Below are 16725 nucleotides of genomic sequence, written 5' to 3' on the forward strand. Positions count from 1 at the left end.
GCATAGGAATAATAAAGTATAGTTTAGTATTTGTGGAACTACTGCACAAACAATTGACTTAATTTTTCAAAACAAAATCCTTATTCCCAAACGTGTCAGAACTTCTGCTTTTCCACCTGTTTCATCTCGTTCCTCGTCTGGGTTTCCTCTCTGAGCCATTTTTAATAATAATTCAGTGTCCCCCCCCCCCCCCCCACAGTACATCTAGTAGACAGTTGAATATTTTACATCTTCTGATTTGTTTCATTGTTCCTATCTACAAATGTAAACTCTGCTCACATTATGTCATTGCTATAATTTCAAAAGTGTTTTGTACTCTCGTTTGTCAAGGCACTGAGAGTTTTACTTGAATTGCCCCAAAAAATGTTTTTTTTTTTTTTTTTTTTTAAGTTTATGAACATCCATACTGGAAAGCAGTAACTGTGGCCTTGCCCTGACTCTGATGGGATCCTCTGTGGGTCTTAAGGAGGGGTTGTGTCTTTTGTTGCCTTTCCTAAGTTTACACAAGACCTGTTCACTGTCTTTCTCCTGTCTTTAAAGTGCTACAAAGAACCAACACAGAACAGCTTATTAGGTACACTTCGAATGTAATGCGATCACGTACCAGCACCACTATAAACAGTCTTCAAAAAGGATCCATTTTAAGTGACATGTAACATTTTAGCTTTATTTACAGCAGGGTTCTTGTTTCGCTCAGACTGCACCGGTGTTCAGAACCAAACTGGTGACTCAGGATGTGGGGGACTCGGGAAGGTCTCGGATCAGGAAAATGGGTTTCCCCTAAAACATATAAATAAATAAATAAATAAATAAAAGAAGGAACAGATGAAACCATAAGAAAAAGAAATGTAGCTGCAGCTTTAAAAAAAAACCCAATTCAAGATTTTCATCATGTATTTGAATTCATTTTTAAGAATAAATTCATTAATAGATAACTGACTGTTGTGTTTTATATTTGAGTTGTTCGTAATTGTATTTTGTATCTCTATAACCAGCACTTCCCTTAAACAGCTGGAGCTAGGAGAATCTGTTGACGCCTAAATTGTAGTGATGGCAGAAGATAAAACATATTTTGTAAGTTATACCAAAATTCTCAATTGTTTGGAAACAGTTTAATTGTCGAACTCACTGATTATCGTTTGGTGCATTTTTTAATTTAACCACTAGATGGCATCATCTCACAGACACTACTCCTGGAAACAGTCGCCTCTGGACAGCCAACGTCTAAAGAGGGATGTTCAGTAAAGAAAGTGTAGCTGGATACTGTTCCACCTTACACAGATTATCTGAGATCAACAGAAATGATGAGGATTTACTGAACTCTGGACACCGAGATGCAAAGTTCTGTCCTCTCACATACGCACAACTCTGATTAAATGTAAAAGTAGGCTCCTCCCATCTTCTCCTAAATGTTTAATTTTTGTCTAAACTAACAGTTTAGATGAAGGCAGGATCCAGACCCGGCTCTTAAAGACTATGAGTTAATACTTAATACAGAACATGTTATTCTTAAATGAGGCATAAAAAGAAACTTGTACTTTCAATATTGGTTGAGAAATACGGAGGTGGCTGATGACAGATTGTGCTCTAAAGATTTTTTGTGGGGTGTTTTTTTGGTTTTGTTTCTTTGGGTGAAAGCAACAGATGCAGACTTTTATTTTTGGTTTTGGTTCAATGAATGGACAAATGTAGATTGACACTGAGGGAATGTTATTTTCAAAATCAAGCTAGTTTTCTAAAATAAACAACTCTGCCTTTAATCGATTCAAAGTTCAAGCGAACAGTCTTTCAAGGAGTCTGAGGAGAAAAGGTTTCTTTTACATTAGTTTGGGTTTGTTACATATTTATACCTGTTGAATGAACTAAACCGACTTCATATTTTGCAGCTTTGAAGCCATTATGGAAAAACAATCTGCTGCCCATCATGTCAAACAGATCTGGTGACTGGCTTGAATCTAGCTAACTCCTCTGGCACTTTTAGACGTTGAAGACCAAAGATAAGAGTTAAAAAAAAAAATCAGTTTCATTTCCAAAGTAAGAGGAAGGATGCTCCACAGAATAAAATAAGTGTTGTTTTAGTAAGTTTAATAAGTTGTTTTTGCAAACGGTGAACCATACAGGAAGAAGTTTGTTATAAATCCAGAATAAAAGGTTCCTTTATTGAAGTGAGTTATTCAGGATTCATGTTCCTGATCAATCTGCGACACGTAAAGCTGTAGCTCCTTCTCTGCTGGCCTTAAAGTGTTTTAAGGTTGGAGCTCGGCAGGAAGTCGAAGGTCTGAGAATAGCCACATTGTAATATTGACCATTTAAAAAAAACAACAAAAAAAACGTTACAGCCTCCATCAGTGACAGTTTCCTCTTTTGGCCTTTTCACATCCTTCTAACTCTTTAACACAGCGTTGTTGTTACACCAACATGTTGACCACATGTGGTGCTGGAGGGGGTTTGTAAGTATCACTCACTTCAAACAGACCCGTGACCATAATACTTATTCTTTATGATGTTGAAGAGATATCTGCTGATGTCTTTCTGCTAAACAACGTTTGCCTCGAGAAAACTAAATACAAAAAAAAATCTGTATTGAAGTCTTGGCGCTAAATCAGTCATTCTACACTATGAATGCATGTAGTGTTGTCTTCAGAAGTGAACTTTAAAATCATAGTGTGACAGTCAAACCTCATAAAATCTCTCTTCCCCCTCACGACTGACACGGCGTGCAACTTCCTCATTTACTGTTTGTGTTAGACGTGACTTCAGAGCACACGCCTGAAACGAGAACGACTGACTGCCAGAAGACAAAACACTCAAACACCTACAGAGACGAAGCCCAGCGGTCCGTATCATCTGTCCTTGATGAAGTAACTCGGCTGCGGCCCGGTGAGGAGGTTTCTTGGGTCATCTTGGTTTCTTGGATCTCTCGTGAGGCGGACTGAGGTGATCAGCGAGAGACGCTGTTTTGACTCCAGCATGCTCCGGCAGTCTTTCAGCATCCTGAAGCAGTTTGGCTCTGCAGCAAAGTAAGTGCTTTATACTCTGTTTCTTTCAGTCTGTAATAAAGGCCACATTAAGACTTTCTCTGATGTAACCTAGACTCAAAGACCTCACGTGAAGCCAGAAGTAAAATGTGTTCATGTGATTAACATTTAGGAATCTGAGGGTAATCTGTAATCATTTCTCTCTGATCAAAGCAGTAACAAGTTTAAAATGTCTTTTTCTAAATATTGAAAGAATAAAAATCACAACTTTCAACTTGTCAAAGATTTGAATTTCTAAACAATAAAATTCACTTTTAATGAAGGAAGGATGTTTAAAAGTTTCCCCACTTCCAGTCCCTTGGTCTGATATGATCACTAGGTTATTGTGGTTCATGTTAGCGTTATATTTTGCTGTAAAGTTGAATCTCTTTGATTATTTACCCATTTCCTGTAAGTGTGCCTTGCCCATTAGAGTGGTTTTTGTTTAACAGGAAAGTTACTCATGAACAAGAATCTACAACACAACTTCTTCCCGGGTGTCGAACCTTGAATGGATCGTTCCATCGTTCTCGTTTCACACCAACAGAAGCAGCTACAGACGCCTCACTACCTGCTGTGGACGACGTCTGTTCATTTCAGCGCTGCATTCTGCTTTTGGGAAACGTTGAGTTTACGCTGGTTTCCGAGTTCTCGTTTTGTTGGGTTGCAAACAGTGTTCAGAAGTGTGGTAAGCGTGAACGCCACGGGTTTCTGGTTCCTCTTGAAAGTAAAGCATGCTTTTTGGGGTTTGAGAGAATCCTGAGGTTCAGACATGAAAGCCGATTAGATCCAACACAAAGAGGGGGGAAAAAAGAGCTCAAAGCTGTGATGTACGTTGGAAACACATATTGTCAAAGCAGTGGTTATTCATCAGTGTTGGTGTTTTTCGATGGCATCATGTTAACGAGACGTCTGCACCTTGTCTTTGAGCTGAACAGGTTGATCACTGATTTTAGAAATGTAGTGTTTGCATCATCGTGGTATTTGCAGTGGAGTGGGCGACCAAATTATACATCCACAGGCTGTCTGGGTTTACTTGGTAAAAATCTGCATGCATGAGGCTTACACAAGTGTGTGTGTGTGTGTGTGTGTGTGTGTGTGGGTGTGTTTGCAGGCGTCTGCACACTGAGTTAATAATAAACCCGCACTGTGTGCATTTGCAGCACTGAACTTACCTCAGCAACACTTCACCCAGTTTGTATGCACGTTGATCTAGAAGCATCCACATAACAACAATTACATCGACAGTAACTATTCCAAATATCCACCTTTTTTTAAGTTTGATACACAAAATGTCTTCACAATGATTTGAATGTCTCACACCTTTCTGTAAGTGCAGGAAGGAAAGAACCCTTTAACCCTCAAAATCAGTTAAGACAAAAACCTCCACAAATCACTCACTTCTTCTTTCCTACTACAAAACGTCTTCTCACATGCTTTGATATAACGCCACTCCCTTTGCCCGCCTCTTTAAGCCCCCCAAAAGAAAAAGTTGAAACAAGAGTGACAGAAAAATAAAGGAACTGGCATCAGGTTCACACGGGGGGAGTTTTTATCCTACGTTGGGTTTTGTAACGTCACATGTTCAGAGGAAATAAGAAGCAACACCTTGGAGGTGCTGAAGCTCATCTGATGTCTGTACACACATGGGTTGGGTTTCCTTTTTCTGTGACAGCAGCACACAGATGTTCTCAGCGCTGCAGAGGAGTGTGTTCATCTGCTCTCCCACCTTTGTTAACGCTCGTGTGCCGCACTGTGAGTCGGCCCCCTCTCACGGAGCTCGTACAGAGGTAAACCACAGCTGCAGCGTCACACTCCACGTTTAGGTTTTTGGCTTCGTGTTGCGTTTCAGTTGGCCTGACTGAAACGCAATGTTGACTGAGTCAGGCCTAAAATGCTCCTGATAGAGAGACATCTGTTATACTGAGAGCTCACAAATGTCGTTTGTTCAGTTTGTTAAATAGGACAATGGTGGAGTTTTCTTTACCCCCAGCCATTCAATGCAGTCAAATAAAATTAGTGTTTCTTGTTCAAAATCAATCAATCAATCAATTTTAATTTGGTTAGCACCTTCCAGTACCAAATGGTGCACAAGGTGCTTTCCAGGGTAAAAACAAGAACAAAAGCAAGACTACTAAAACATGATTAAAACACAATGGTGACATGAAAGAGCAGCAGACACAGCTGCACCACAAAAAAGGTGCACAAAGTGCATTGACGTGTAAAAACAAGATTAAAAGCAAGACGACTAAAACAATTAAAACACAACAGTAAAATGAAAATAAAAGTAAAAGTGCAACAGTCCAATTAGTGGCTGTGTTTGAAATGCGAGATGTGAGCTGGGAGAGCGTTCCACAGTTTAAAAGACCGCCCCCCCAAAGCCTTGTACTTGGACCTAGGGATGACCAGGGTGGTGAGATCTGCAGAGCGCAGATTCCTGACCGGGTTATAGAGGGTTAAAAGTTAAAAGCTTTGTATATTGTACATTTGTTACCAACAGTGTCATCCCATCAAGACAACCGATGCACTGACCAAGCAAAACACAACTCATAAAAAACAAAGTGCAAGTTTTTGTGATTGGTTATAATGATGACAATAGTATAATCTGCACATAGAAGTACAGCAGTTTGATTATTAGGAGCATCATTAACATTAATGTAAGAGAGGAGGGGGTCCTTTAATCGAACCTCGTGGCACACCATAGGTGGAAAGACCTGGCTACTTGCTATTAACATTAAACATCTTTTTTAAGTGAAGTTTTATTTCTCCTAAAACATCAACATTGTGAATTTATGATTCAACAGAAAAAGTGTCCATCAAGCTAAACTTTCAACCCTGTGTTGAGTAAATTGAAAAACAGGAATAATCCTCTAATCAGCTGATGATTACATGACAAATTAAATGGTTTAGTGGCAGGTTTTGGAGGACCTTTTATACCAGGATAGTTGTCGGAAAAAAGTTTAACATTTTAAATCTTCTTATAATGTTGAAACCATAGTTTCTAATTTTCTCCTGTTTCCATTTACACTTTCACTAACCAATTCTCCATTCACATCTTCAGGTCACAAGATGCCACCGAACTTCTCCATGAAGATCTGGTCCTGGTGAGGGCGCCTTGCAGTTTTTAATTCTGTTCTGAATGTCTTCATATAAACAAAGGATTACTGTTTGACTTCAGCAGTGATTTGTTCATTCAAACGTTAATGCTCCATGACCTTTACAGAAACGCCTTCATGAACGAAGTGAAATGTTTTAAGCCTGATATCAATGGTTTTCATTTGGCATTAAAACAAAATATTTCATTTAACTCATGTCTATAAATAATAAATAACACATCAAAGTCATTATATAACTTAAAACAAAGTCTGTTATCTGAGGAAAATCAATAAACTACATAAAAAGTCAACAGAAATATTCTCATGAGACATCAGACACCAACACAGTGGGTCTTTGCTGCTGGTGAACCGAGCCTCTGTTTCAGCTCTGATCCTGACTGTATGTCTCTCTGACTGAATGAAGGTGGAGCAGCGGGTGGAGCCGGCCAAGAAGGCAGCTCAGGTCCTTCACAAGAAGCTGCAAGGCTGCATGCAGAGTCAGTTTGGACTGGAGGCTGAAAAACGAATGGTACTGACACGGATGCGTCCACGAGGACGATGCACAGAAGGTTTACTGATTACTGACGGTCAATGGAGGAGATCAGTCAGAGATCCTGTTACAGACAAGAGTCCTGCATTGATTTATACAAAATTAAAAATATATATATATATAGTTTTAATGTAGAAATGAAATTCACAAAAAATACTTACAGCACAAAATAATAATAAAAAAATGTAAAATAAAAAACTTTTTTTAAATAATGTTTGGTGTTGTCTTCCCAAAAGACAAAACGTGTCCAGACATTGCTTCCATGTTGTGGATTAAACATGTTGTCACGTGACTCTTAGACGTTCTGAACGTCAGTTTCAATTCATTTTTTAATGGTTTCCCAGCCCTTTACTTTGAGTGTACTTTTACTAAGTAAGAAGCCAAATGTACAGCTTTAGGAAAAGCAGGAGGTGAGACTAAAGTAACTTCTCTCCCTGGAACATTTTTTGGTTGGTTTTAACTTAATTAAACAAATGTTGTTTTTGTGTCCCTGTGTCTGTTGTTCTATTATAGATTTGATTTCATTCACGCTTTCAAAGAACAAGTACAATGTGTTTATTTTCATCTGTGGAGCTCTTTGATTAAAAAAAGAAAAAGAAAAGAAAAAACAACAAAAGAAACTAATAACCACAAAGGATTCACAAAAATCAGCTTGTTATTTCTCAATTTATAAATTATTTGAATTGATAACATTCTTGTAACAGGAAGGAAGTCAGATTAAAACCTTTACATTGATATTTTTGAGAACTGAGAACAGTTCAAACCCCAAAAAAGTAACTATTATGATATAATTGTTTTTTTAAGTAAAAGCGGCTTATCCTCACATTTGAGAAGCTGCTATGATAAAAAAAAAGAATCTCTGTAAATGTAATTGGTGTAAATGTATCAGCTGTTTGGAGAGGTGTTATATCTGATTTTGTGTCCACAGAAAAAGCTCCCTCTGATGCTGCTGTCCATCAGCATGGCAGAGAGCCTCAAAGACTTCGACGCTGGGTCCTCTATCAGGTGCGGGTTTGAATTTGGTTGAAGTTATCCCTCCTCCCACCGATGTCCCTGACCTCTTGACTTTTAGCCGTGTTGAACTGCTGTCATGTGTAAACACTCATGAGTTCAAAACAAAGCTTCAGGCTTTCAGTTCTGGATTAAACAGAAAGAGGATCCACGCTCTGTCTACAAACTGAGACTGGATTTATTTAGGTAACACTGCTGACCTGTGTGTGTGTGTGTGGGTGGGTGTGTGTGTGTGTGTGTGTGTGTGTGTTTTGGCAGGAGGGTGCTGGAGATGTGCTGTTTCATGGAGAAGATGCTGGCGAGCATGCTTGCAGACTTTGAGATGAAAGTGGAGAAGGATGTTCTGGAGCCACTCAACAAATTGAGCGAAGTAAGTTGTTGTTTTTTTTGTTTTTTTTTAAACAAATCTGAGGGCGAGTTTAAAGTCCTAAAGATAATAAAGAGGAAATACACTGCCAGAAAGCAAGGAGCTAAAAGTTACAGGTAGAACCAGGGAACACGTGAAAGAGCTCTCTTTTAAATACTGTAAAAATAAACAGTAGTGTTACTTTCCATTAATGTTAAGAGACCAACAACAGCGTTCTGATAGTATCAGACTATTACATTGTTTTGTTGCACAGTTCATTTCATTTCATTGGATTGCAAAGCGCATTAGGTAACAGAACCATCCAGAAGTATTTAGCTAACGTGTTTATTTCTATAATGTATATAACGTGAATAAATCCAAGGGAAATTAGCTAAAGCTGCAAAATGTAAATAAATTCACTGACATTTTTTAAAAACATCAGAAGCAAACAAACTGTTTATCATTTCTTTATTTTATTTTAATAACTGTAACCACTGTTAACCGGGAGTCTATTTGGTCCACAGGGGGCGCTAAAAGTGCTACACTAAATAAAAAGTTGCTCGCAGGAGCTCAATGTAAAACACTCGTTATAAAAAGAGTGTGTTCCCAATAAACCGTCTTTGTTTTTTCTTACAGGAAGATTTGCCAGAAATTCTCAAGAACAAGAAACAGTTTGCAAAGCTTAATACTGACTGGAACAACGCAAGAATGAGGTGAGCAAGACTACCTGTGTTACCTCACATACACACAACGATGTCAACGATTCAGTGTGTGTGTGTGTGTGTGTGTGTGTGTGTGTGTGTGTGTGTGTTTGTGTGTGTGTGTGTGTGTGTTCAGGAGTCAAACCAGCACTGGTCCCCAGGCCAAGCAGGATGGACTCAGGGAGGAAGTGGAGGAAGCTTGGAGGAAGTTAGAAAGCATCAAGGTAACATGTTTGACTGCTGCAGCGTCTATCTGCGACAACAAGACACAGACGCTTTGCTCCCTGTGAGGGAATCAGAGCAACCTTTACACCTGAGCTTTCTGTTTTCATGCAGGACCAGTACTCTGCAGATCTGTACCACTTTGCAACTAAAGAGGAAGACTACGCTAACTACTTCATCTGTGTCAGTTGCACGTCTGATAAACCTTTTTGTTTTTTTAAGTGTGCAAACAATAACAGTTTGCACGCACAGATTTGTCGACCATGTAAACTTACTTATCTCTTTTCTTCTTCTTTTAAAACCAACATCAGCTTCTCGAGCTGCAAGCAGAATACCACAAACATTCCCATGAGTTTCTAGAAAGAAACATCAGCGAGCTCAAAGAAAATCAAAGTCAAAAAGGTGAAGTTATTTTGCACCTCTTTGTACATTTTTTAGCTGCACTGTAATATTTCTACATGTGTTCACATGCCCTCTGTGTACTTACCTGATTCAACAGGGTCAGCCCTTAGCCTCAACAACAAGAAGGTCTACGGGGAACCTCTGCTCGCCCATCTGTCTCTGAGTGAGAGAGAAATCGCTACACCCATCCAGGAGTGTATTCACATGCTGCTGAGAACAGGCATGAGGGAGGAGGTGGGAAGCTACGGATTCACAACTAAACACAACACTCAGATTAAAACTGCCTTTTTTTTTTTTTTTACCTGAATACAGTTGACCATATTTATTTTGAAGGATTTATTGTTCAAGTTTTTATTTGACCTCAGACTTTTGTCATTTTCTAGATGTAATGTCTTCAACTTAAAAAAAAACCCCTTTATTTGTCCCCGGGGGGCAATTCAAAACAAATAGATACACATTAGTAGAAACACACATGGGATACACAGTACCTTAAACATTTTGAATGACATCTTTCTGTGAGGAAAAACTCAAGCTGGCAGCTCTGTGATGCCAGCACAGTGGTGCTTTGAGCTAGATGCTAACAGTCTTAAATGCTATTTAAAAGAGTTATAATATATATATATATATATATATATATATATATATATATATATATATATATATATATATATATATATATATATATATACACATACATACAATGGACAGCTGAGGATAGTGTAATGATGCTACCCTCTGATTGGCAGATATTTAGTCATAAACTAAAGTGTTGCACAATGTAGTTGACATCTTTAAGAGTATATCTAATGCCAAATAGACTTTTTTTAAAAAGAAAAAGTCCAACATCAGTTGTTAAAGCATCACAGTTGAGATAAAGTAGTTGGACTGAACGATCAGCTGACCAAGCAACTTTTCTTTCACTCATAACTTGCAGCTATTTAAGTCATTGAAGCAGTTTGTGTTTTGGTTAGGCGTAACGTCCACACTTACAAAATGCAAAGAAAGTCTAAAGATGACGTTTGAACCATCCATTTGGGTCATTCGGTATGTTAACATTTAACTTCATGAGTTTAATGGTTGTGCAGTTGCCATGGCAATTCATTTAATTTTTGTTTGCGCGCTTGAGATTTAATCTCTTACAGACTGTTGATGGGCTGTGAAATGTTTTTGACGAGCTCCGCTGTGGTTCTTGTCGCATCAGTTCACGACTAAAACCTGTCTGCAATCTGCTCCTTTGTATTGGCTGAATTGAAGATGGCTTCTTTCAGAAAGACGCTCTGCTGTCAACACAGCAAGTCCACTCTCTTTCCATCTTGTCCTCATTCCCTTCCTCCCCCTCCTCGTCCCTCAGGGTCTGTTCCGTCTGGCGGCGGCGGCATCAGTGGTGAAGAGGCTGAAAAGTTGTTTGGATCAAGAGAGCGTCGACCACAGCGAGTTCAGCATGGACCCTCACGCTGTAGCAGGTAAGAATTTCCTCTTTATGGATCAGCGACTTTCTGTTGCGAGCGCTCTTCTTTGTCGCTTCCCTGTTGAGCCAAAATGACTTTCATGACTCATTCTGACTTCCCGTTTTATTTTGTTTCTGGCTCCAAATAACGCTCATGTTGCAGCTTCCAGTAATGTTCAATGCAGAGTTTCCTGTGTGCAAGACATTTTTACAACAATAGTGTGAAAGTTTTTATGGGTTATTTTAAGCAACAGTGAGGACATCAACTAATGTCCCAACCATATCAGCTTTTTATGAAGCCAAGTCACTGATATGTCTGACTGTGGTATTAAAGGAGCTTTGAAGTGTTACCTGCGAGAACTGCCCGAACCTCTTCTGACATCTGAACTCTACAACGACTGGTTTAAAGCTGCAGGGTCAGTTTGATATTTCTATACTACACGTCTCTTATTCTTTACCGAGGCTTGAAGTGTGTTTCTTGAGTTTGGCCTCTTTCTTCACAGGGAAAAAGACCTGACAGAGAAGCTGGAGCAATTCAGAATCCTGCTGAAGAAACTACCGCCTGAAAACTACAACAATCTCAGGTGTGTATCTATTTTGATTGTTTCCAGAACAACGTTATCAAAGGTCCTCATGTATTCTGTTAGCTGTCATAGGTTTACATTACTCTCTATTTGATAAACAAATCTTTAAGAGTCAGTGTATCTTAAGGCAGGGTTGGTCATTTTTGAAAACTAGCATGATTTTGAAAGTAGCATTCTGTCAGTGCTCCATCTGCGCCCTCCCCTCTGTGTTCCCTCAAAAGCCACGCCCCCTCACTCACATGCACAAGCACCATTGGTCCAGAAGCTGACCTCAGCTCATGCTTTGAGTGTGAGCAGAGCGACAGGGAGGCGTGAAATTGGTTCATCAGATTGGTACCTCGTGGCAGACATTGGTCGAAGTTTTTTCAGGCTTACAAACTGCTACAGAGGACGGATTTTCTTTGTTCATTTTTTCAGAGCACACGAGTTATTAATTTCTGTCAGGACCTAAAAACTATCTCAACCAAACTATTAAAAAGTGGATCTGGAGAAAATGACCAACCCTGCCTTTAATATTTCATCTAACAGACTCGTAATCTGCTCACTGTGACACTTTCTTTACAACAAAAAAATCTATTTTTATTTAATTTTGTTATCAACAACTTAACACCAGCATCATTGACAGATGTATAGACGTGCTTCTTTTTTAGGTCATAACCTAAGTTGTACGATTCACAGGGAGAGGGTCTTTATGCAGCATTTACATGATAATCAGCCAGTGGCAATTAAAGCTGTTTGAACGAGCACTTTGTTTATTCTGTCAAACATTGTTTACGTTTTGCATCGCACAAATCCTCAAGCTTTAATAAGACTTTGAATCTTTCCATCTCTTTTTCTACTGTCTGTAACCATTTACTATGATTGCTTTATTTTTTATTTTTTAACAATTTGAAGCCCTCTTAACCTATGTTTTGACCAACTCTTATCTCATGTCTGCTTGTATTTATTCCCTCTGTGTTCCTGTCAGGTACTTGGTCCAGTTCCTGTCTCTGTTGTCGGAGCAGCAGGCCATAAACAAGATGACACCCAGTAACATTGCCATTGTCCTGGGGCCGAACCTACTCTGGCCACGAGCTGAAGGGTGAGAAGCTTTACTCTGTGTGTAATATCACCATGCTGCATTCACACATGCTCCTTTCCTGTCTGCTCCTGTGCCACACAATAAAGGGAAAAAGTCCATTCATAAATCTGCAGATTAAAACTTTAGTTGGCGAGGTTTAAACTGAAAGAAGTGTGGGATTTTGTGCATTATTTTTGAGCACTAGATTGCATAACTCCTCTCTGTGGATAAAACAGAATGTTTTACACCTTAAGTGGACACCTGTTATCAAATGTGTATTTCTATGAATAATAATTTTATTGTTGGTCCTTCTCTGCATCTTTAGAGAAGCTGCTCTGTTCGACATGGCGTCGGCTTCTTCAGTCCAAGTGGTGACCGTCATCGAGCCTCTTATTCAGTATAGCTCCAGTCTTTTCCCTGAAGGTAAACAAACCTTAATGTAACGTACATCAGCATTCTGTCTTTTAGGAGTCGTTACAGTTTATTGAAAAACGATTGTGATGTTGTGACATTTTACTTTCCATTGGTTTTAATTGTATTGTTCTTTTTGCGTTCACATACGTTAAAGCTTGAAGTAGAAAGAAATATCAGAACTGAGGGCCCTGATTGAAACCTGTATTTCCCCAACTCTGCACTGTTTCACGTCATGTGGCTATTGAACATTGAACCCCCTTCCGGTTGACTCTACCGCTACCACACAAGCATGGCATACTTGAAACTGAAAGTCCCTGCACCCATTTCTCAGGAAACGACTACCTCTGTCTAAAGCAGGTCAGATGTTATTGCAGCATTGATGCACTTATTGTTGTTGTGTTTTGGGCTAGCTGTATCCTTTGAGGTCCCAGAAGTTCCAGAAGTAGCCGACATGGTGCAGCCAGCTCCTGTTGCTCAGCCTCTGTTCACAGAAAAGGAGAAACTGAACAGAACAGTCTCGTCGTCTTCGTCGACAGCCTCCTCCTGCTCCACGCATCACCTCCCTCTCTCAAAGTCAAACAGGTAGATCACTGCTCTCACAGAACCAATAAACCAATTGCAATCCCAGTGCATCCTCAAATCCTGAACAAACATGTACTGCATCACATGATGATATATGGTTGTTCGGCCGCCCCGGGTTTTTTAAACTAGTGGCAGCAGGATTTGCCTCATTACAGTTTTTTCACTGAAACTTGAACATTTCCTTCTTTTCCTCCATCAGCTCAGCCTCTCAGGACAGCGGCTGCTTCGTCCTGGTGAAATCTGGCTCTGTGAGTCGCAGTGGCACGTCCACCTGGTCCAACCCTGCAGCTGAGACGCCGGCCTCAAGTCATCCGAACGCAACATCCAGCAGCTCATCACCCCTCAATGTCGGCCCGCTTGTTTTCCCAAACACTTCTGCTGCCTGTAGCTCAACAGCTAACCTTCCTAAAGCTTCGGGAGCTGCACCGAACCCAGGTCAGGTCAGGAGTCCGACGCAGAAGCAGAGTTCAGATCAAGGCCAGCTGGATCCAATTTTAGAGGCACCGCCTGATTCTCCAATTGCAAGTGTGAAGATCTCCTCACCATATAAACGTAAGTCCACTGAGCCCAGTGACTCAGACACTTCTGATATTACACGAGACACTCAAGCATTTAAGTACAACGCTTTAATCAATTCTATCAAGTTTTTGGGAAATCTTACGAGAGCACAAAAAGAGCTTAGATCTCCCACAATGCAACTGGACTGATCATGTTTACAGCACAGGCTTCTTCTACACCAGAGACCGATGCTATCATAACTCATATTACATCACTATATAATCAGTGTTGTTATATCAGATCTTTATTTTCACAGGTTAAGTAGTCCTCTGTGTTACACATAAAGCCATCGTACAGTATACTTTTTTAGCTAATTATATTTTCTTAACTCTGCCCTGACATGAATGTTTTCTTAGGACGTCTTTTTCTCTTGTGTAATGTCGTCCTGTATAGATTCTTTACTTCATCTGTTTCCTCTTATAAAGTCAAAACAACTGACGCTGAAAATGTAAATGTACTGCTCTTGTTGTAACAACCAGGAAGTACACAGGAAACAGGAAGTCTCAGACCACTGACCAAAATATCAACCTCTCCGTTTATTAGTCATCTCTCTGCAGTTGTAACAACCGTGTGGAAATACTTTCCCATAAAAGTCGCCTCCTCCTGATCTATTCATCTGACTGAAAAAACAACAGTTTTCTTTTTTTGCCCACTCTGTGACTTTATGTCCCGCTCGGCTAAATTCGTAGACTTTATAAATAAAGTTGATTTGGCCTCTTCAAAGTTTCAAAGCCAATGGGGAAAGGCCTTGAACCTGCATTCCCACTGATGGCCAGCAGGTGGTGACTTGAAAAACCCAAATCCTCCAGAAAATGATCAGACGTTTGACGTGAATTACGACCTCAGTAAACATACGCATGACAAGTTTGTGTCCTCAGTCAATTGTTTGAAGTCACTTTCAGTACATCATGAAACTAAAGCACAATACACAATCGTTTATGGTATGTTTCCCGGCATGGCTATGTTGTGGTTGATAAACTAAGACCAGCTCTCAACAAGAATCATCGTGTAACAGATGCATGTAAAATGTCTTGTCCCATTGTGCTCTCAGAAACCTGCAGGGAAGTCCACAGACACCTGGGTTTATTCATGTCGGCTGAGTTCATAATTTTTACAGTTTTTGATCAAATGTCACAATAACAAGATCCTTTCTTAGACTTGGTTGGTCACTCTTTATCATGTGAGGCTGAAGCAGGAAATCCTTTGAGTGCATTATCTGAGTAAGGGTGTGTTCTGTTAGTTGTGTTGATGGGTTTTTTTTTTTTTAAAGTTTTGTGGTCTAGCTTGAACGAAAGAAAGATATAGAATAATTACGTGTGTAATTCATGGTAGTGCAGATGAGTCCAGTCCACCTTTTATTAGTGAATTCTTGCCTTCTTTCTACACAGTTACACAGACACTGAAGTAAACTGTCTTGAATTAAAACACTTTTCTTATTTTGGTCGTTCTCAAGATGCTCACTTGTAATCCCGTCTTCTTCTTTTTCTCATCCTCCAGCAAAAAGATCTTTCAACATGAACAAACCCCTCCAGCCAAACGAGCATGTGACAGTTCATTTCTCGAAACCCAAACTGCCAGCACCCCCCAGAGTCCAAAGACCTGCACCTCCCAGCACCACCCCAGACCCTGCAGAGACCAGAACCCAGCCGACGCCAGCACCCAGAGGTCCGGCCCTCAGCCTCAAGAAGCCTCCTCAGAAAAAGCCTGGACTGAAAGCCCCCAACTGCCCACCTCCACTTCCGCCGCCGTCACAGGCAAAAGGGGTTCCCTCAATAGTACAGTGAGAAATATGACGCATAATATGTTACCTTTGCTAAAAGTGTTAATTAAACCATGAAGAACAACTTAGAACCTGAATGACATGACTGCTTCTGCTACAGGTGTAACAAAGCACGTTTCTGATGATGCAGCAAAATACTGTTAAACAGAGGCTCTAAGCAGACATCCATACCTTTTATTTATTCATGTTCCCAGGATAAAGAGTTTTCAATACAATCCTGACTTTTCTCCAGATATAGCCTCCATTTTTTGTTTAGGATTACGATACTTTCAGCTATTTAAAAAAAACCCAACAACAACAACACAGTTATCCTGACCCCAGCAGGATCTGGGATTACAGGCAAACAAACTGAAAGAGAGCTGAAACAAAGGGTACAAGGTAGACGATATCTTTAAACATCTTTAAAATATATTTAACGGCAAAATGGTCCCAAAAAAGCGAATAACCAAATCCGAATATTTTTTTATCTGGATTTAACCTTTAAAATGACTGAGCCCAGAAGATATGAAATAATTAAGTCAGGAAGTCATCACAGGAGAATATGTAAAGATGAATTACTGCTTTGGCCTTCTGTAGTTATACGGTACTGCTCCCTACTTTGGAGTTAAAAAACAACGTTTTCTAGCCTGGTCGGTTACAGGACACACATTTGCATTGTTCAGTTGTATCTTTATGTGACGTTTGAAACCTTTCTGTTTGAATTGAGTGGTTGCAGATTGGTCCAGTTATGGTGTAACAATATTTCTGTGACCACTATTATTTATTTATTTTTTTGGTACTGATGTCTGATATATTTCCCAGAATGCAAAGGTGATGTCAGAGAAATCAAACTTTATGGATTTGAATAAAAGCTACATAAGAAATGAATCCAGCCATCCGAAACAGAGACCCACTGCATGTCTGTGTTGTTTCTGTAAATCCTTTTTGTCTTCCTCTGAGGAGTTCAGGTGGAATGT

The 16725-nt window shown here is 39.7% G+C and overlaps 1 protein-coding gene across 2 annotated transcripts; it reads left to right on the forward strand.

The window, feature by feature from the left end:
- Nucleotides 1-17: 17 nt before the first annotated feature.
- sh3bp1 (SH3-domain binding protein 1) lies at nt 18-16636 on the forward strand. 2 transcript variants are annotated; one of them, XM_079372067.1, is made up of 19 exons: nt 18-1074; nt 2749-3020; nt 6079-6121; nt 6537-6641; nt 7591-7667; nt 7932-8043; nt 8656-8732; nt 8857-8944; nt 9057-9125; nt 9254-9344; nt 9442-9578; nt 10696-10807; nt 11126-11207; nt 11295-11375; nt 12343-12456; nt 12761-12858; nt 13260-13431; nt 13631-13983; nt 15487-16636. In XM_079372067.1, exons 2-19 carry the CDS (start codon nt 2971-2973, stop codon nt 15771-15773), a joined length of 2148 nt encoding a protein of 715 aa, XP_079228193.1. In that variant the 5' UTR covers nt 18-1074; nt 2749-2970; the 3' UTR covers nt 15774-16636. The 2 variants fall into 2 exon arrangements, with proteins under 2 accessions (XP_079228193.1, XP_079228194.1); XM_079372068.1 differs by lacking the exon at nt 18-1074 and having other exon boundaries at nt 2525-3020.
- Nucleotides 16637-16725: the final 89 nt, after the last annotated feature.

Source organism: Symphodus melops (assembly GCF_947650265.1).
Source record: "Symphodus melops genome assembly, chromosome: 21".
In the NCBI taxonomy this organism is placed as follows: Eukaryota; Metazoa; Chordata; class Actinopteri; order Labriformes; family Labridae; genus Symphodus; species Symphodus melops.